This window comes from Peromyscus maniculatus, chromosome 1 (assembly GCF_049852395.1).
Source record: "Peromyscus maniculatus bairdii isolate BWxNUB_F1_BW_parent chromosome 1, HU_Pman_BW_mat_3.1, whole genome shotgun sequence".
NCBI lineage: Eukaryota > Metazoa > Chordata > Mammalia > Rodentia > Cricetidae > Peromyscus > Peromyscus maniculatus.
Genome location: NC_134852.1, coordinates 24734886 through 24756440, shown reverse-complemented (window position 1 = coordinate 24756440; position 21555 = coordinate 24734886). Strand labels below are relative to the sequence as shown.

General features: G+C 54.0%; 1 protein-coding gene across 1 annotated transcript; it reads left to right on the top strand.

Moving 5' to 3' along the window:
- Positions 1–680: 680 nt before the first annotated feature.
- Positions 681–19975, top strand: Ehd2 (EH domain containing 2). Its single transcript, XM_006991446.4, has 6 exons — positions 681–808; positions 3556–4014; positions 4428–4525; positions 10137–10549; positions 15709–15873; positions 18261–19975. Exons 2-6 carry the CDS (start codon positions 3611–3613, stop codon positions 18810–18812), a joined length of 1632 nt encoding a protein of 543 aa, XP_006991508.1. The 5' UTR covers positions 681–808; positions 3556–3610; the 3' UTR covers positions 18813–19975.
- The last annotated feature ends 1580 nt before the right edge of the window (positions 19976–21555 follow it).

Sequence of the window (21555 nt, the reverse complement as noted above, 5' to 3'; positions counted from 1 at the left end):
CCAACTAAGCCACATGCACTCAAGTTTTTGGCGTTCTACTTGTTTGTTTGTTTGTTTTTTTGTTTGTTTTTGACACAGGGTCTGACTATGCAGCTTTGGCTGGCCTGGAATTTGCTATGTAGATCAGGCTGGCTTCAAATCATAGAGATCTGCCTGCCTCTGCCTCCCAAATAATGGGATTAAAGGCAGGCCCATACACTTAGATTTTTAAAATTACTGTTGTTACAATTATGTTTTTTGTTTTGTTTTGCTTTTGTTTTGTTTTTTGAGACAGGGTTTCTCTGTGTAGCTTTGCGCCTTTTCTGGAACTCACTTGGTAGTCCAGGCTGGCCTCGAACTCACAGAGATCCGCCTGGCTCTGCCTCCCAAGTGCTGGGACTAAAGGCGTGCGCCACCACCGCCCGGCTACAATTATGTTTTTAAGACAGGATCCCACCAAATAGTCCAAGTTGGCTTCAAATGTACCATCCTCCTGCCTTGGTCTCACTAGTGTTGGAAAATATAAGAATGCACAGGATAAATGATTGGTATACCTGCTGCAGGTACTGTCTACTTGTTTACTAAGAGACAGACCGGGAGGGAGCCAAACACTGGAGGACCAGGCACAGCTCGAACCAAGGACTACACGTGCGAGCCTGTGCATGTCTCCACAGTGTCCGCCAGGGGGCGCTCGAGGTCCGACACGGGCTGGGACAGGGGCCCCCGGCCCGCCCTGCCCGGCGCTCCTCCCGCGCAGCCCCACCCGGCTCACTCTGCTGCGGACGGGACGGAGCTCAGACAGCTTGCTCTGCGCTCTCCGGGGTCCCTGGTGAGTGCTCCCTAAACCCCAGCCCTCAGCCCCCCCACCCCGCTCCCCCGTAACAGTCTGTGTCCTGTCCTTCCCAGTCCCTCCCAGTTCCCACACTCTTCCTCCAGGACCCCCCAACTTCTCCATTCTCCCCGCGTCCCCCCAGCCTCCTCGGATCTCCCCAGCCTTCCCCAGCCCCTTCTAGTCCTTCCGCCTCCCGTAGCACCCCCTACCTCGCCCCCAGCTTCCCTCATTCCAGAAGACTCCCGCTTGGAAGTGGCCTTCTACCCTCCACACCCATTTCTGCCCTCCTCGGGGTTTCTTGCCACCCAAGAGCCCTCTCCCGACTCACCAAGTGCGTAGACCCTTTAGCACCCCTAACGGTCCTTTCCGAGATGTTGCCTCCCTGCCTGCGACCCTCCCACGATCCTCTCTCCGTGTCTATGTCACAGGTTCCTGCCTCTGTTACCTCTCCTACCCCTTTTTTTCTCCAATCCATTTTCTTTCCATCTTCCCTCTCTCTTTATGTCACTATGATTTCATGGGGCGTAATGTTTTGATTTGCAGGGCTTTTTTATTTTTTAAATGCTTAGATTGACCCATTTTTGAGCCAGATGTAAGACTTAGGAAGGAGGCAGAGACAGGCAGATCTCTGAATCTAAGGCAGTCTGGTCTACATTACATAGTTCCAGGTCAGCCAGAACTACACAGTGAGAACTTTTTTTTTTTTTTTTTAAAGAGTGGAGAGCTGGAGAGCTGGCTCATACTCAGAGGTTAAGAGCACTGGCTGCTCTTCCAGATGACCCAGGTTCCACCGCCAGTACCCACATGGCAGCTCACAACCATCTGTTACTCCGGTCTAAGGGATCCAACACTCTCTTCTGGCCTCGAAGGGCACTCCATGCACATGGTACAAATACATACCTAGAAAACACTCATACACATAAAATAAATGAATTTTTAAAAAAAGAAGAAAGAAAAAAGGAAAAACTATCTCATCTTTGGCTAATGGGAGCCACTTTAGGCGGGTGCTGCATCCGTGGTATTCTTTGAGCTGATCCAGACTGGATTGCTCCTTCACAGCCCCAGCCCTGGGACAGCTGTTTCTCCAGGGAGCACTCCATTCTTCCTGTGGGGAATGACATTTAGAGATTCCGATCTGACCAAAAGCTGGTTCTTTGAGGTTACTCAAATAATAAGCATCTACTTATGGAGTGAGGGAATAGACTATTATTGACAGCCAGGAGAGGCATCACCCCAGACGCCACAGTGACTAAAAGGCTCTTGAGGGTATTGAGGGTATACAGAGAGCACAGTCTGGCTTCGGGGGTGCTCGTGGCTGCAGGGTTGGTGAGGGTGACCTTTTCCCCTGACTGAGCTCTTGAGACCTAGGATGGGAAATAGGCTCTGAGGACTGACGGCCTGGACTCAAGTCCCAGCTGGAGGGCTTCCCAGCTCAGGGATCCTGTGCAAACTGTCGCTCTCCTTCTGAGGCTCAGTTTCCTCCTTAGAATGGTGTGGGAAGGGGTGAGGCTGTAGAGGGGGGAGCTGTAGAGTGCGTCCTTAGTGTGCCTTGGGTTCTAACCCCAACTCTGGATGAAACTAGGCATGCCGGTGTATATCTGCAATCTCAGTGCCAGGGAGCAGAGCCAGGAAGATCAGAGGTTCGAGATCACCCTCAGTGACATAGTTCAAGTCCATCATGGGATACACGAGACAGCCTCAAAAAGAAAAGACTTAAAATGGGGATAATGATAGAGCCACCTGATAGAGTCATCAAAATTAAGTGAGCTAGCACAGGGCTGAGAAGTGTGGCTCAGTGGTAGAGCCCCTGCCTAGAGTCCCCCAGTGAGAGGCTGGGGGTGTGGCTCAGTGGTAGAGCCCCTGCCTAGAATCCCCCAGTGAGGAGCTCAGGTATGGCTTAGCAGTATTGTGCTTGTCTAGCATGCTCAAGGTCCTGAGTTCCGTTCTAGTACCACACCCCAAATATGAGCTGCATAATGTCTGGCTTACGGCTCCAAGGCTCCTCCTGACCTGGGTGCACCCAGATAGCCTCCACAGCCTCATTTCTCATCCCTCTGGTTTTGTGTGCCCACCAGACAATCTCAGCTCCCAGTGCCCAAGATCCTGTCAAACCCTTGGGTCTTTGCACATGTTATCCTCTGCCTAAGACCTTTGTCTTGCCTGTCCTTCATGAAGAAGCTCAAAAGTCAGCCTTGCCCTGATCTTTGCTGCCCCTGTGATCAGTTTCCCATGCCTGCCCCGATGCCTGGAATTTTGTTATCATTAACTGTTGGGTACCCAGGTCTTCAGCTGGAGGCTCTGGTTGGGTGGCAATTGGCCTCTGTGGCTCTTTCCTTAGGCTCCTGCAGCATGGAGCAAGCCATTCCAGTGAAAATACGTCCAGCGACGGACGTGTGCAGTGATGATGAATGGATTTGGGAATGAGTTTCTTTGAATGTGGGTCTTTGGAGATAGGGTCTTTCTTACATGTGGCCCAGGCCAGCTTGGAACTTGTGGTTTTCCTGCCTCGGCTTCCCAAGGGCCGGCTTTACAGCTGTATTCGACCATATCCAGCGCAGGGATGCGTCCCCCCAACCTCCTCAGTTCCTTCCTTTCCTTTGTTCTCTCTTTGGTTTCCCGGCCCACTTCCCCTTCTTGAATCACCGCTGTTTTCATCTCCAGGCTAGCCCCTCTCCCTCTTCCCATCACTGGGTCCCCCGGCTCCTCCCCCCCTCTCTAGCCACCCCCCCCTCCTCTTCCTGCAGGTAAAGCTCTCCACGCCATAGTCTCCTTGGGTGCCCTGTAGGCATCGAAGTCGCCATGTTCAGCTGGCTGAAGAAGGGCGGGGCTCGGGGCCAGCCACCTGAGGCCATCCGCACCGTGACCTCGTCGCTCAAGGAGTTGTACCGCACAAAACTTTTGCCCCTGGAGGAACACTACCGCTTCGGGGCTTTCCATTCACCAGCCCTCGAAGATGCCGACTTCGACGGCAAACCCATGGTGCTGGTGGCTGGCCAGTACAGCACCGGCAAAACCAGCTTCATCCAGTACCTTCTGGAGCAGGAGGTCCCCGGCTCCCGCGTGGGTCCAGAGCCCACGACCGACTGCTTCGTGGCTGTCATGCATGGCGAGACAGAGGGCACCGTGCCGGGCAATGCTCTCGTTGTGGACCCGGAGAAGCCCTTCCGCAAGCTCAATCCTTTTGGAAATACTTTCCTCAACAGGTGTGGCAGCTGCCAGCCAGGAAGGGGAGAGGGCGGGCATCTTCTATCCCAGAATGCTTCTTCTGTCCATCTCAGCCTCGACTCTCATCTTTCTGCCTCCCTCTTTCCCTTCCTGTGTCTGCTACCTTTCCTATGGGAGCCTGGGTTCCAACTGTGCCTCGGCCGCTGAATGCTGGGCAGCCCCTCATATCCGTCTGGAGAATGAAGGTAACCCAGGGTTGTAGTGGTGACTTGGGATATCCCCAGACACAGATCTGGTATTTTATAGATCCGATGATCCCTCTGAACTTCCTTCTTTCCAGGACTTCTGTCCTCTGTCCTCTGCCTCTCTCTCTTCGTGGCACCCTCCGTGTCCCTTCTCTTTCTGCTCTTCTTCACATTGACCCCTGACCTTCTGTCTCCACGCCCCCCAGGTTTATGTGTGCCCAACTCCCCAACCAGGTCCTGGAGAGCATCAGCATCATCGACACACCGGGCATCCTGTCAGGTGCCAAACAGAGAGTGAGCCGCGGTGAGTGAGCCCGAGGAAGCCCGGCGTGAGGGAGGAGGCTGGGCCTGGACCCCTGTGTCTGGGGGAGGAGGCTGGGGCCTGGACTCTACCGTGGACAGGAGGTGGGCTGGGCCTGCACCTCTAGGTTTAATGAAGGAGGCTGGGGTCTCCTCTGACGGTCCCGCTACAGGCAAATGGGGCTGCAGGAGGCCGCCACCCCTTCCATTGGCGCTGGTGGTGGGGCCAGGGAGGCGGGGGGGGGGGGGGGGGGGGCGGAGGGAACGCATGTGAGCAGGCTGGAGCCACAAGTCTGAGCGGGCCGGGAGGATGCAGAAGGAGAGATGAAGAGGGGCAGAGACTGGGCATGGGGTGCTTAGAGAGTCTTAGAGAGTCCCAGGAAGACTGGGCTGGACAGGGAGGCCCTGGGCCCGGTGCTTGTTCCTCTGAGCTCCCGGCTTGGAGGCTGGGCCACAGATGGAGCCGAGCGGGAGAAGCTGGGTGGGGGCCAAGGCCGGGCCTGGAATTTATAAACAGCTGTGCAGGGGGAGCAGTGGGGGGTAAATTCCAGCAGGGCCGCCAGTGAGCCTGTCCCCTCCCACCCTGCCCAGCCTTGTAGCCCCGCTCCTACCCCAGTCCCCTCCTCAACATCTCCCCCACCCCAGCATCTGGGCCCACAGCCTCTCCGTCTGTCCCCGCCACCACCCCCATCCCTAGGCTTCGGCCGGGGAATTGGGGCAAAGGAGGCAGCAGTGTGGGGCAGAGGGGACCCGAAGCCAGGCAGGAGGCGGGGCCGGGGCAGGGCTTTGGCTCCCAAAGTGCCAGTGCCCCTGGCCGCTGTCCAGCAGAGCAGCCCCGAGGGAGAAACACAGGAGGCAGCTGCAGAAGTGGTCTCAGCGCTCTGCCAGCTGGAGGTGGGGGAGCCGGGGAGGGAGGAATTCCTGGTGTGCCTAGCCCATGGGCTGGGCCTAAATGATGGAGGGAGCCCAGGGCGCCGCCGGGCTTCCGTAGGAGATGAAGAGGGGTGGGGATGGGGATCCCCTTCCTCTGGCCCTGGAGGCATGGGAGGTGGAGCCTGTCTGTCCAGGGGGACTTGGGGTGGGGAGAACTGGGTAAATCCTGGGCAAGTACTAGGTGATGGGTATGGGGGACGTTGTGTGTCCGTCTGTGATGGGGTGTGCTGGCCGGTGTGACATGGAGGCCACGGCCCTGAAGTACAAATTGACAGAAATGTGTGGGTGGCTGGCTATGTGCGCTGTTTACCTCTAATTGTGATTTTATGTGATTCTGAGGGGAGGTGTGGGGCAGAGGGACATGGAGGAATCTTGTAAGGCTGTTTTATTGCGGTCTTGGTGCCTTGCACATAGTAGACAAGCCTGCCATGTCCCCAGACTCTTACTGGGGAATTCTAGGCCAGTGCTCTACCAGTGAGCTACATCCTCAGCTCGTGTGTGTGTGTGTGTGTGTGTGTGTGTGTGTGTGTGTGTGTGTCTGATTCTGTATTTATGTCTGTGTGGGTTATATTGTCCATTCTGAAAGGTGTATAATTACCAGAAAGAGCTTGTGTGGCAGGGCACATCTGTCATCCCAGCACTGGGAGAGCTGAGGCAGGAGGATTGTGACCAGTTGGAGGCCAGCCTGGGCATTTGCAGCAATGTCTCTGCTGCCACACACTCTGTGTGTTCAGACAGGCCTCCAAGCTGAAGTGTGTACGGATTCCTGCCTCTGTGGTGCTCTGTGATGCATCTTTGTGACCATATGGTATGCAAATCTGTGCAGATCCCAGACTCCAACACACAAGTCTGTGTCTGGGAAGCCTGGGTCTGGCTGCAGGAGGCTCTGATGTATCCGGCTGTTTGGTGGTGGGTGTGTACACGTGAGTGTGCACTGGCAGAGGTGTGGCTGCCTGGAGACGCTTGCTTGATGTGACCGTTGCCTAGGGTGTTTCGCTGGCACACCTCCAGTCTGGACTCTGCTAATTTTCTCGTTTCTTTGTTTTATTTGACACAGAAGGGAACAGTTCCTTGAAACTGTAATGGCTTAAGCAAGCCATCTTGTATCTCCGTGCCTCAATTTCCCACCTGCAAATAGGGAGAAAACCATAGGAACTTCTGAGAAGGGATAAGTTTGCTGCAGGGAGTAAATAGGTGCCTGGGTGATGATGGGTAACCGGGAGTGTTTTTCTTGGGTGAACATCCCGTCTCTCTGCCACGTCTCCATTCCCACACTGACTCAACCTCCCTCCCTCCCTTCCTCCCCCCTCCCTTTCTTCCCCCCACCCCCGCCCCAACCCCATGAGACAGACTTTCCAAATCCAGGCCAGAGTGTATGTAGATCCTAGGGAGGGAGGAGAGGCCCAGCTGCCGCCCCAGCAGTGACCTGGCCCTGCCTTCTCCAGAACAATGTTACTACCCCTTCCCCTCCCATCAGCAAGGAGTAGGCTGCCACCTGGACCCGTGTTGGGGTGGGGGTAGGGGGCGGACAGGCAGCTACAGCTGCCGAGGCAAGTCCTGCCCTTCTGCCTCCTGCCTGCGTGGCTTCCGTGCCTCGGTTTCCTTAGCTGGACGATGGCGTCATCTATTGCCTGCCCACTGGCATTCTGTGGGATGAGTGAGTCTGTTATACCCCTGAGCTCAAGTCAGGACATCAGTGATGGCCCCTTATCCTGCCAGCTGCTAGCTCTATATCTGCTCCTCCAGAAAGCCCACCTTGATCTACACTTAGGCCAGGTCAGGCACCCCCTCGGGGTCACCTCAGCCTCCCCTCCCGCTGGGAGCAGGCAGGTAGAGATGAGTCCTGTGTTGTCCCATGTGTCTGGTGGCCCATGGCTAACATTTGTTGAACACTTACTCTGGCATCTTGTTTTTTCTCTAATAGTTTTCTAGGGGTCTAGTCGCCGAAGCTACTCTACCCCCTCACGGGCACAATGACACACGCCCATAGATGAGCTTTTCCCATGGATGAGCTCAGCTGTCATCCTTTAGTGTCATGATTGTCTAAGAGATAGAACCAATCATGATTTTTTTTTTTTTTTAATTTTAGGGGATAGGCAAGTTCAGAAAGGTTAAGCTACTTGCCTAATGCCACACAGTATACAGGGGCGGGGCGGGGATTCCTGATTGACAGGTCAGGGGTGGGTCTTACATTCTCAGCTCTCCTAAGCTTTGCTCATCAGTGAATGAATAAGTGAAGGGGTAAAGGTGAGAAGTATTGAATGAATGAGAAAAGGGGTGAGTGGATGAGTGGATGGATGGACACAAATTATTGAACGTATAGGGTGGCAAGAACATAGTACTACTGGAGAGATGGCTCAGTGGTTAAGAGTGCAAATTGTGGGGTGGGGGATTTAGCTCAGTGGTAGAGCGCTTGCCTAGCAAGCACAAGGCCCTGGGTTCGGTCCTCAGCTCAAAAAAAAAAAAAAAAAAAGAGTGCAAATTGCTCTTCTAGAGGAACCAAGTTCAGTCCCCAGCACCCACACTGGACTGCTCACAACCACTTGTGACTTTAGTTCTAGGGGATTTGACACTTATAGCTTCCAGGAATACCTAAACTCATGTGCACCCCTCCCCATCCCCCCCCCCCACATAAACACTAAGAGACACACATAGACACACAGGCATATAGACACGCACAGAGAGACACACAGACACAAAGACACACACAGACACACAGACGAACACACCGAGGCATACATAGATACACAGACACAGAGAGACATAGACACACAGACACACACACAGAGACACACAGACACACACACAGACGCATGCAGAGAGACATACACAGACACACAGATGTACAGACACACACAGACATATACAGACATAGACGTACACACACATATACACATGAACACACACAGACAAACACAAAAACACAGAGAGAGAGAGACAGATACACAAACACACAGAGACATACACACAGAGAGACCTAGACATACAAAGACACACATGCAGACACACAGATACACACACGAAAATAGCCTTAGCAGTTTGATCTCTTGTCACTCAATTGATGCACATCCAACAAGTCCCTGGGAAAGGCCCTGGTCACAGGGGCATGTCAAGTGCTGGGAGCAGGCTCATGGGTACCAGGGGCCTCTCTGAGATCATTTTGGGATTTTTCTTTCAGACAAGGTCTCACTATGTAGCCCTGGCTGTCCTGAAACTCACTCTGTAGACCAGGCTGGCCTCAAACAGAGATCCGCCTGCCTCTGCCTCCTGAGTGCTGGGATTCGGGGTGTACAGCACCATCCCTGGCCACTTTAGGATCTTTGAAAATCGTGTAGGTGCCGGAGGGGTGGCTCTGTGGTTAGGAGCACTCGCTGCTCTTGCAGAGGTCCCCGGTTTGTTTCTCAGCACTCATGTCAGCGATGGCTCACAACTGTCTGTAATTCCAGCTGCAGGTGGTCTGCGTGACACTCTCTTCCGGCCTCTGCGGGTACCTTTACCCACGTGCATGCACACACACACACACACACACACACACACACACACACACACACGTATATAAATGATAAAAATGAATATTTTAGAATGTAAATAAAAAATGTGTACGTTATGTGTGCAAGTGTGAATGTGTGCATGAATGCAGGTGCCCAAGGGGGCCAGAAGAGGACATGGGATCCCCTGGAACTGGAGCTACAGGAGGGTGTAAGCTGCCTGCTGTGGGGGCTGGGTACCAACTGAACTGGGGGTCTTCTGGGTGAGCAGCATGTTCTGCTGAGCCATCGCTCCAGCCCCCAACTTTAGCATTTAAAAGTATTTTTTAAGGATTTATTTATTTATGTATTATGTACACAGAGTTCTGCCTGCTTGTATGCCTGACAGAAGAGGGCACCAGATCTCATTGCAGATGGCTGTGAGCCACCATGTGGGTGCTGGGAATTGAACTCAGGACCTCTGGAAGAGCAGACAGTGCTCTTAACCTCTGAGCCATCTCTCCAGCCCTTAAAAGTATTCTTTATTACGTTTTATTTCTTGTGTGGGTGTGGGTGTAGGTGGGTACATGCCACAGCATATGAGTGGAAGTCGGAGGAAAACTGCAAACCCACCTCAGGTCCCACCTTTCACTCTGAATCATCCTACAAGCCCCACACTTGAGAATTTTAACTGCCAATGAATACATCCATGTCGAAACAAATCCCTAATATCTGCCAAAGGAATGAATGAAAAAGCCAGTGACGTGGGAACCAGGAGGGGGGAGGGGGAGGTGGTGAAAGGGGGGGGGCATGGTTGCTTCATCCCAGGAAGCCCGATGGCTTGAGGTTCTGGGTCCTGAAAAGTGGCAGTTATGGGGCCCACGTAGAGGCTCTGAGATATTTGGAATACACAGGAATTACATAGTTAACAGTCTGAATATTTGTACCACCCAATATCAACTCAAAAGAATGGATGCACCCGGCGGTGGTGGCGCACGCCTTTAATCCCAGCACTCGGGAGGCAGAGGCAGGCGGATCTCTGTGAGGTCGAGGCCAGCCTGGGCTACAGAGCGAGTTCCAGGACAGGCTCCAAAGCTACACAGAGAAACCCTGTCTCGAGAAACAAACAAACAAACAAACAAAAAATGGATGCTAATGACTGGGGTGTGGGAATATGACATCTATTCCTGTGCCCCTCTCCTCTGCCTGCTCCAGGCTACGACTTCCCAGCTGTCTTGCGCTGGTTTGCCGAGCGTGTGGACCTCATCATCCTGCTCTTTGACGCCCACAAGCTGGAGATTTCCGATGAGTTCTCAGAGGCCATCGGTGCCTTGCGTGGCCACGAGGACAAGATCCGCGTGGTGCTCAACAAGGCGGACATGGTGGAGACGCAGCAGCTGATGCGTGTCTACGGGGCGCTCATGTGGGCGCTGGGCAAGGTGGTGGGCACGCCCGAGGTCCTGCGCGTCTACATCGGCTCCTTCTGGTCCCAGCCGCTCCTTGTGCCGGACAACAGGCGTCTCTTCGAGTTGGAGGAACAGGACCTCTTCCGTGATATCCAAGGTCTACCGCGCCACGCGGCTTTGCGCAAGCTCAACGACCTGGTGAAGAGGGCACGGCTAGTGCGGGTGAGCAGGGCAGGCCGGGGGCTAGAGGACTCGGGGAAGTTGAGGGACGATTGAAAGGGAGATCAGGAGATAGGGAAGGAATCAGGATGCTGCAGGAGGACTGAAGGAGGCTGAGGAGGACTTGGGGGACCAAGGAGAACTTCAGGAAGCTATGAAGGATTGATGGAGTCACAAGCGACCTAAATTGGGGAGGCCTTGAAGGCGATGGACAGACTTTTCTGTCTTCCGTTTGTGCAGCTAGGTAGGCACCACCTAGCTCCCAGATTAGTTGATTCTCCTGATGGGCGGGGCCTGTGCAGCGTGGAATGAAGGAGGGAGTCGTGTGCAGAAGGTCCCCTTTCCACCATTGCTCTGCGTTCACATGTTTGTTCACATGTTTACCTCGCTGCCTCCATCCTATCTCTGACCTCCTCTCCCTCCTCCATCCCACCGAACAAAAGCTGAGTCCTCTACGTGGCTGTCTTAGTTACTTTTCTATAGCTGCGAAGAGACACCATAAGCAAGGCAACTTACCAAAGAAACGTTATTAGTGCTCATGGTTCCAGAGGGTTCGAGTCCATGACCACCATGGTGGGGAGCATCGCAGCAGGCAGGCAGGCAGGCAGGCAGGCATGGTGCAGGAGCAATAGCTGAGAGCCTATGTCACACTGAGAGAGCAAACTGGGAATGGTGTGGCCTTTTTAAACCTCAAAGCTCACCCCTAATGGCACACCTCCTCCAACAAGGCCACACCTCTTAATCCTTCCCAAAGAGTTCCATAAACTGGGGGCCAAGCATTCAAATATATTGAGCCTATGAGAGTCATTCTCATTCAGACCAGCACAGTTGCTCACTCCTTCCCCTGCCTCCTCACCTCCCATTCCCTTTCCATCAGCCACTGCACTTCACACTGGCCACCTCAGACCTGCCTCAGGGCCTTTGTGCTCACCGTTGGCTCTTCCTGGCAGCCTTCTCTTCCCACTGACTGTCCATAGGGCTCACTCAAACGTCACCTTCTCAGGAGGTGGCCTCCCTTTTCCTTTTTTTTTTTTTTTTTTGGTTTTTTTTTTTTTGGTTTTTCGAGACAGGGTTTCTCTGTGTAGCTTTGCGCCTTTCCTGGATCTCGCTCTGTAGACCAGGCTGGCCTCGAACTCACAGAGATCCGCCTGCCTCTGCCTCCCGAGTGCTGGGATTAAAGGCGTGCGCTACCACCTCCCGGCTTAGTGCCTCCTTTTTAATGAGCATGCCTACTCCAGATTTACCCCTTACCCTGTTATCGCCTCCTGTGAGCCTGTCAGGGGCTCCCTGTTTACTGCCTCCTCAACTCTGTACTCAAGCTCTGCAGAACCTGGCGTCTTAGAGTTCCTTCACTGAGTGTCCCTAGCTCCTGGGTCTGAATCGCTCTGTAAATATTTATGGAATGAATGACTCTCGGCAGAACTGCAGCTTGAACAAAGTGACCTCTGTGCCTGGCCCTCTGCTGGGACATGCTGAGGATGCTCCAAGGTCTGAATGTCCCAAGGCAGTCTTAGGACTCACTCTTTGCTTGGGGAGAAGACAGACCCATCCCACAGCAGTGATAGCCAAACGAGGTCCAGTCTCGGGGGTGGAGTCAGGAAGGGAAGTCAGGAGGGCTTCTGAGAGGAGAAGGCATCAGAGGGAATATGGCGAGACTGAGGACTGCTGGTCCTATGGGCTACATCGAGGCTCCTGTGCTTTGTTTTAAGGGCACCAGGGAGACACGGGAAGGTTTGGAGCAGGATGACAGGGTTGCACTCAAGCTGCCGTCTGGAGACCGGATTCAGGTCTAGGAAGGATCGAGGGGGCTGGAGGACACAGCCTGTTTCAGGCGGGGCCTCAGAGAGGAAGAAGAGGGCAAGGGCTTTGCTTTCAGAGCCAGGGGTGGAATGGAGCATTCATAGGGGAGGCCGCCAGGGTGGAGGTGGGGCAGGAAACTGGGCCGGAGAAGAGGCCAAGAAGGTTCTAGGTGGTAGAGGCATCCAAGGTGTGGTTTAAAGGAGCTGGAGAGGAGTGAATCACCGCCTCCAACCCCACCGCAGGAATCCTCTTTGGAAGGGAGCACTGGGTACCCAAGGCGTCTGTTGCAGGAGGCCAGGGCTGTCCTTCAGTCATTGTATCCCCATCAGCCTCTTCCTTTCCCAATGCTTTTCTCTTGCTCATACCCTTTTCCTAGTCGCCTCTCTCTTCCTCAGTACCCCCTGGCTCACCCTCATTCCTCCTTGGGAAGCAGAAGCCAAACCTGGGGCCCCGCGGCACAGGGACCAAGGGGCCGGGCCGGACACCTGGCGCCCTAGCCAGGCGGGAGGTGGCTCCGGAAACCCAGGACAAACCCCGGTGTCCGACCCGCTCCCCGGCCCAGCCCGCGCCTCCCTCTTATCTCTTCCTGCCACCTTCCCATGCTTCCTCTCTGGAAAAGCCATCAGCGATCCCGCCTGCCTCGGCCGGGCCCGCCCCCCGCCGCGGTCCTGGCAGACCGGGCCCCTCCCCTTTGGGCCTCCCTAGAAGACCACTCCCCTGGAGTAGCAAGCAAGCCACGCTTCTCCCGTTGCCGGCCCTCGCAGGCAATGCTTCCTCCCGTTAGATGGTCCTCTGTGCCACGCCCCTTTTCATTGACCCACCCCAACAGACACAGCAAGCCACAATTGATTTGGCCAAACAGTTCACACACCCCTCCCCGATAGACCATCCTCGAGCCACGCCCCTCCTTATTTGACCTTTTAGGTCAAAAGCCTCTCCATTAACCTATTCTAGGAGGCCACACCTCCTCCTCACTAGCCCATTCTCACTGACTGCGTCCTGACACTCCTTCCCCATTGGCCATCCATTTCAGCCCCTCGCCTCATTGCCTTTCCCGGCAAGCCCCGCTCTTCCATACGGGCTTTCTCAGCTCAACCACGCATCTTCTCCTTTGGGTCTCCAGTAACAAGCTGTGACTTTTCATCCTGACCACACCCCTACTCTGATTGGCCTCTCAAAACTGTAGGCTATGCTTCCCTCTGGTCCTGCAAGTTCATGCTTAGTTCCCAGTGCCTCAGTGCCCAGGATCCGAGTCTTTAGGGTTTGCTCTGACCAAACTTCATTATGGCATCCCACTTCGGGGCACATCCTCGCCCACACCCCCTGCACAAATGACCCAGACACACTTGGTCCAGTCACCAGTAACAGCACACATGACTCTCCTTGAAAACTCTCCTTCAGTGGCACAAGGCCATTAAGGACTCTAAGAAAAATGTACTCGACGTTAGCCAAGGGGGCAAGAAGCTGCTCATTAAGGGTTCTCCATAACCCACCCCCATATTTGTCCAAGGCAGGGTGTGGATGATTGCTCTGGCTCTGCCCTTTGGTGGAAGTGCAAGCCGCTAGGAGCATTCAGAATGCTGTAACGCTTGCGACTGAGATCTGGGAAGAGTTGATTCTTTTTATTACTGTTGAATTTTTTGTTTGTTTTATTTTATTGTGTGTGAGCATGATATATGTGTGCATGCATTCCCATGTCACATTCTATATATTGAGGCCAGAGGCCAACTTAGGTCAGTTCTCTCCTTCCACCATGTGGGTCCCAGGGACCCAACTCGGAGTTGGCAGCAAGTGCCCTTTCCCCTGCCCACCCATATCGCCAGGCCTATGTTATCTCCATCTGAACATGCGCATTCGATGATGGGGCTGCCTGTAAACAGCAGGCATTTCGGTGATGCCTGTAAACAGCAGGCATGCCTGCAGTCATCACTCTGCCGTCCTCATTTATTTTTCAATAACTTATGAGAATGTGGTTCAAAGGTTCTCAAGTTCAGTGGCTTATCCCACAATGATTTCCTGAGTGACACTGTGCACATTGTCCCGGGACTGGGGAGGACAGAGGAAACGGACGAGGCCTGACCTGGCAGAGCTTGTAGTTTGATGGAGGGAAACAGAACAGTCAGATAAAATAATGATGACTCCAGCTCAACTGTGAAGAACCCAGAAGGGCCTGGAGATAATCTGATGGCAAGTGATAAGGGCACTTGCTTTTCATGGTCAGTGGGGAGATTGGGACAGAGCTCCTGCTAGAGAGCGTGGTCATATGCAAAGGCCCCGGGTGGGAGAAAAGGTTAGTGTGCTGGTCAGTGAAGACCAGTGCTGGTGAGCAGTATATGGAGGGGAAAGACAGGAGAGCATGTGGGTGAAGCTGCAGAGGCCAGTCAGGGAGGGCAGTGGGGCCCTTCAGGATTATTGAGGGGGTGGCTGGAGAGAATGTTCAGCAGGTAAGAGCTCTGGTTGCTCTTCTAGAGGATCCAGGTTCGGTTCCCAGCGCCCACATGGCTGCTAACAACCATCTCTAACTCTAGTCCCAGCGGATCTGAAGCCCTCTTCTGGCCTCCGTGGACACTGTTCAGACACAAAACATCCATACACATTTAAAAGTCTGAAAATGTTCACAACAAATTGAGGTCTTTCTAACCTCAGCATTCAGGAGGTTGAGGCAGGAGGATGGCTGGCTAGTTTGAGTCCAACTGGACTACAATAAGGATTCTTAAGAAACCGAAGTGTCCAGTTTCTGGCTTCCACGAGGTTGGGCAGAGCTTGGACATCGCTTTCCAGAGCTCGGCACAGCTAAGGGCAACTCATTCTCAGCTAAGCTCAAGTGCCTTGGAGGACATCGGGCTGTGGAGCCAGGTAGGAATGTGACAGGAGACAGGCAAGTCCCAGCTCTGGGCTGGTATTTGGGTGAGGCCGGCTTGCAGGATCTTCAAGCTGGGAGTGGCTGAGATGGTTTAGCAGAGAGGGAAGCTTAAGTTGAACCCCACTGGATAAGGCAGTGGGGTTCACCTGCCTATAACACGTTAGAAAAGGAGGTTCCAGCCCGGCATGGTGGCTTACAGCTGCAATCTCAGCATTGAAGAGGCTGAGGCAGGGGCATGACTGTAAGTTTGAATCCAGCCTGGGGTATCTAGTGCAACCTTCTATCAAAACTCAAGAGAAAGTATGTGCATAGTGACTCACACTTGTCATCCCAGCACTCAGGAGGTGGAGGAGGCAGGAGGACCAGGCGTTCAGGGCCAGTCTGTGTTACACAAGGCCCTGCCTCAAAGAGAAAGGAATGCAGGTTCCCAGGCCCCGTCCAGCCCCAGTCGCCTCCCGGTGACGGTGCCGCGGGCTCAGATGCGAATGCCCTTCTGCAGGTGCACGCTTACATCATCAGCTACCTGAAGAAAGAGATGCCCTCGGTGTTCGGGAAGGAGAACAAAAAGAAGCAGCTGATCCTCAAGCTGCCTGTCATCTTCGCGAAGATCCAGCTCGAGCACCACATCTCCCCTGGGGACTTCCCGGACTGCCAGAAGATGCAGGTGGGGGGCTGCTCTGGACAGGGTGGCAGGGTGCTGATGAGAGTCTCCTGTGGGTTCTGAGACGGAGCCTGGAAGGCTGGAGGGTTGGGTGACATTTTCATCCGGGGGAACCTGGCTTTATGAGTTAGGGTAACAGAGAGGGGAGAAAGCCCATAATAATAGTTAACATGAAAGTTACATTCTTTCCCTTTAAGGCCCTAGAATATTCTCGGAATGGAAGGGCAACTTGCTGCTTAGGGAGCCAGGGACCTACTAAATTTCTCCTTTCCATGCTTGACCATGGCATTAATGGCTGTGGGAACTCCAGTCACTGTGTCTGCGTTCCAACCAGCAAGAAGAGAGGTGGGGGCCTGAGCAATAGCTCATAGCTTAAGGGCACTTAGCTGCCCTTACAGGGGTCTTGGGTTCCTTTCCTTGCACCCACATGGCAGTTCACAACCATCTATAACTCCAGTTCCAGGGTATCCGGTGCCCTCTCCATGGGTGCACATGTGGTACACACACTCACACACATAAAATAAAAATAAACGTTTTGTCGCAAGGAGAGAGGAACTAGGCAAGGTCCTGTACATGAGTAATCCTAGCAAGGTAGAGACAGGAGGATCAGGAACTCAAGCTCCAGGAAAAGAAAGAGTTCAAGGCCAGCCTGGGCTACATATGACCCTATCTTTAAAAAGGGGAAGGGGCAGATGAGTACAGCTGACTCATAGAAAAAGGACACTCTATTTTACTTTGAAGGAAATGGTCCAAGTTGTGCTGCCCAACGTAGTAACCACTGACCATGTTTAAGCTGAGTTATAGTCAGGTATATTGACTCATGCCTTTTGATCCCAGCACTGGGGTGAGGGGCAAAGGCAGGAGGATCAGAAGAAGTTCAAGGCCAGCCTAAGTTACAGAGAGAGAGAGTTACAGGCCAGCCTGAGCTGCCTAGTCAGACCTTGTCTCAAAAAAAGAGGGAGGGACTGGAGGGATGGCTAAGTGGTTAAGAATATGCACTGCTCTTTCAGAGGTCCCAGGTTCAATTCCCAACACCCCACAAGGTGGCTCACAACCATCTGTAACTCCAGTTCCAGGGGATACAATACCCTCTCTGGGCATCTGTGGACGCCTATATGCATGTGGTGCACATGAACTCATGCAAACACACACACACACACACACACACACACACACACACACCAAAATAAAACTTTTTTTTTTTTTTTTTTGAATCAGGGTCTCTCTGTGCAGCCTTGGCTGTCCTGGAACTTACTCTGTTGACCAGGCTGGTCTTGAACTCACAAAGGTCCACCTGCCTCTGCCTCCTGAATGCTGAGACTAAAGGTGTGCTCTACCACTGCCTGGCCAAAATAAATCTTTAAAAAAAAAAAAAAAGGAAGAAGGGACAAAGTTAGGACAATGGCTCACATCTGTAAACCCAGCAGTCCAGAGGTTGAGCCAGGGGGATTGCTGCGAGTTTAGGCCGGCATAACTACATAGTGAGTCCCAGAGTAGCCTAGACTACATTCAAGACCCTGTCTTGATAGGGAGACAGCAGCAGCCCCTTCCCATGTATAGCCCTAGGATCACCAGTGGCTGAATACAGAAGCCTGGAGGTGGGCAGGGTAGGGCTGACCAAGCAAAAGCGGGTACAGGTTTTTCGAGACAGGGTTTCTCTGTGTAGGCCTGGCTGTCCTGGAACTCACTCTGTAGCCCAGGCTGGCCTCAAACTCACAGAGATCCGCCTGCCTCTGCCTTCCGAGTGCTGGGATTAAAGGTGTGTGCCACCACCACCCGGCTACCCACCCCCCCAGGGCAAGGTTTCTTTGTGTAGCCTTGGCTGTCCTGGTATTAGCTCTGTAGACCATACTGGCCTCAAGCTCACAGAGATCTGAGGCCATCCTTTCTTATGCCATGTGTTGGAGGGTAGCCTGGGTTACACAAGACCCTGGCTCAAAGTGGGAAAAATGTAAAACAGGACTGGGCTCATTAGTGATAGAGGCCCTGCCTAGAATCCCCCAGTGGAGGGCTGGGGGTGTGGCTCAGTGGTAGAGCCCCTGCCTAGAATCCCCCAGTGGAGGGCTGGGGTGTGGCTCAGTGGTAGAGCCCCTGCCTAGAATCCCCCAGTGAGGGGTGGGGGTGTGGCTCAGTGGTAGAGCCCCTGCCTAGAATCCCCCAGTGAGGGGCTGGGGGTGTGGCTCAGTGGTAGAGCCCCTGCCTAGAATCCCCCAGTGAGGGGCTGGGGTGTGGCTCAGTGGTAGAGCACCTGCCTAGAATCCCCCAGTGAGGGGTTGGGGGTGTGGCTCAGTGGTAGAGCTCCTCCCTAGAATCCCCCAGTGAGGGGGCGGGGGCATAATAGCCTTGTGATGGTGCCCCCTGACTTCTGAGCTTCTCCATTCCTCCCCCAGGAGCTGTTGATGGCACATGACTTCACCAAGTTCCACTCGCTGAAGCCGAAGCTGCTGGAGGCTCTGGATGAGATGCTGACACACGACATTGCCAAGCTTATGCCGCTGCTTCGGCAGGAGGAGCTGGAGAGTGTTGAGGCTGGCGTGCAGGGCGGTGCATTTGAGGGCACCCACATGGGCCCCTTCGTGGAGCGGGGCCCCGACGAAGCGCTGGAGGATGGCGAGGAGGGCTCAGAAGACGATGGCGAGTGGGTGGTGACCAAGGACAAGTCCAAATACGACGAAATCTTCTACAACTTGGCGCCTGCCGACGGCAAGCTGAGCGGTTCCAAGGCCAAAACCTGGATGGTGGGCACCAAGCTTCCCAACTCCGTGCTGGGGCGGATCTGGAAGCTGAGCGACGTCGACCGAGATGGCATGCTGGATGATGAGGAGTTCGCCCTGGCCAGCCACCTCATCGAGGCCAAGCTCGAGGGTCACGGGCTGCCCACCAACCTGCCCCGCCGCCTGGTGCCGCCTTCCAAGCGCCGCCAGAAGGGCTCTGCTGAGTGAGACATCAGGGACTGATGGTCCTCCCTCCCACTTTGCCCTGCTGTGGCTCCCCAGCTCCAGTTGGCTACACGGCTACACGCAGATCCCTGCTCTGGCCCACTCGCCCTGCCTGCCCACCTTGCCTGGCTGTAAGGACTCGAGGGGGGCTACTCCCCCACACCAGACATTCAGTCAAAGCGCTTATAGAGGACCAGGGGGAGTGACAAACCTTCTCTGTCCCATCCTTCACATTTCCACTCTCACATACACATGGGCTTGTCGTACAGAAAAACACACAGGCATCCATCCATCATTCATATATAGCCTTTTTTTTTCCCTTTCATTTTTTATTTTTATTTTTTGAAACAGTGTCTCAGATAGCCCAAGATACCCTTGAACTTCCTATGTAGCTGAGGATGGCCTGGATATTTCACCTCCCTGGTTTATGCAGCGCTGGGGTGTGAACCCAGGGCCTCCTGCATGCTAGGCATGCTGAGCTATGCCCACAGCCCCATCCGGATATTTATTGAGTACTTACTGCATGCTGGGCCCTGGTGGAACTGACTCTCGGGAGTGTGGCATCCATACAGTCACACAAACACTGATACCAGCAAGACCCCTCGTCCCTCTTTATAGGTAAGCAGCTACTTTCACTCAGCCATCTTAGGGCTCCCTACTCCACTGGGGGCTCTGAGGGGGACATCTGAGCTCCTCCTTCCTCATATGGACCCTTCTTCCTTTCACTTTCCTCCCCACAAATCCTGAATTCTGACCACACCCTTTTCACACAGATTCTGCAGCAGATAGAAAACCCCCAACTTCCCGGCTCAAGGATGGTTCCCGTTCTTTGCCTAGTACCCCCAGCATGTGCACGGGATTGGGGGGCCACAGTAGCCGCCTCTTTCCACCTTCAGGTCATATTAATAAAGTCCCCACCAAAGACCGAGTCCCCGGGGGGTGACGGGTGCTTTACTGAAGCCCGGGTTTTCACGGATTTTCTGGGGGATTGGGAATTCTTGGTGCTATAGCCTTTCCTCCTCCCTGAAGGGACCCCCACCACGCCTTGTGTCTTCACCACCCCTGGTGATGGGGGCATCATGGAGAAGATGGGGAGGGGGGACAGCTGGAAGGGGTTGGGAACCCAGTGTCCCCCACAGGGCCAATAAAGCCAAGGCTGCTGCTTATGTCGCTGTCAGGCTGTCTTGGGGCAGGAGACCCCTAGGGAAGAGACGCACCGGGAAACATTCTGGCTCACAGGGGCGGCGCAGCCTGTGACTCAACACTGCGCTGACTCAGTCTCGGGCTGGGGGCCAGCCCTGCATATTTTCCTAAGAAAAGTTACTCAGGGCCCTCCCCACCCCCGGGACATCCCTCCCTCCCACCTCCCGCCGCGGGGCCTGGGAACTCAGTCCTGGGCGTGGACCTGTGCCAACTGCCAGTTTGGGTACAGCGCGCCCTTAGTCCCCGAAGCGCCCTCCAGCGCTCACTGACACGACGCGGATGCAGTAGAGCAGATCCTGTAGCTCAAACCACCGGGGCTTGGGGAAGGAGGGATTAGTGTCGGAGTGCACAGGACACACGCCCGGCCCACACCCAGCACTCTCAGGACACCCTGGCCTGGAGAGCCTCCGGCCCACACAAAGTCCCGCTCTGCGGCCAGGGACGCCCTCTGGCGTAATCAGGAAGGAAGGTGGTCAGTGACTCAGTCCAGGCCATCACCTCAACACCCTGCGCAAGGATCGAGCTGAGTTCTGCTGTGAGATCCTGGCGCGATGTATTCCCTCCCCGTGCCTTTTCCTTTAAGGGTCCGGTATAGTGGTCCTTTGTAATCCCAGCACAGCGGCAGCAGGATTACCGGGTGGGGGAGAGTTGTGTGGTGTGGCTGGGGCTGTAGCTCAATGTTAAGTGCCTGCATGGCCTGCACTCCACGGGGCTCTGGTTTTCACTCTCAGCACGACCGGGGGTACAGGGAGGAAGCAAAAAACCTTTGTAGACCTCTTTGGTGGACTACCACTTCCCAGGGGCCCCTGGAGGGTGGAATGGGGGTGGAGGCAGCGGCAGTAGCTCGCACTCAGATGCTAGGCACCACGCTTTACATGTATTAACTTTCATCTTCAGAACAGCGTTATTACTCCTGTTTTACAGCTAAGAAAACTAAGGCATTGTATACTACCATGCCCAAGAGCAATGATTCCGAGTCTCCCTCCTAAGCCTGTGAATGATGTATGCAACTGACATTACCTGAATATCACATTCTGTGTGTCCAACCTAGACCTTCCTAAACGTCTTCAATTTTCAATATTCTAGGATTGGAACTTTAGATTTTCATTTATGTGTATGTATGTTTTCCCAAAGAGCTGAAGTTTCAGGCAGTTGTGAGCCATCCTATGGGTCCTGGGAATTGAACTGGGGTCTTCTGGAAGAGCAGCCAGTGCTTTTAACAGCTGAATCATCTCTCCAGGCCACATATTCAGCTGCTTCTATAAGTCTGGGGACTCAAATTCAGGTCCTCGTTGATTGCCCAGAAAGCTCTTGTTTTTCGTTTGGAGACAGTCTCTCTAAGTTACCGGAACTCATGCTACAGTACAGGATGGCCCGTGAACATGTGACCCTCCTACCTTGGCACCTCTTGAGTAGACAGGGTTAGAGTCACAAACAACACTACCCAGCTTTTTTTTTTTTTAAGTGTGTGTGTATGTAAGCAAATATGCCACAGTATGCCCTGTGAAGGTTGTGAACAACCTGCTTGCAGAAGTTGGCTCTG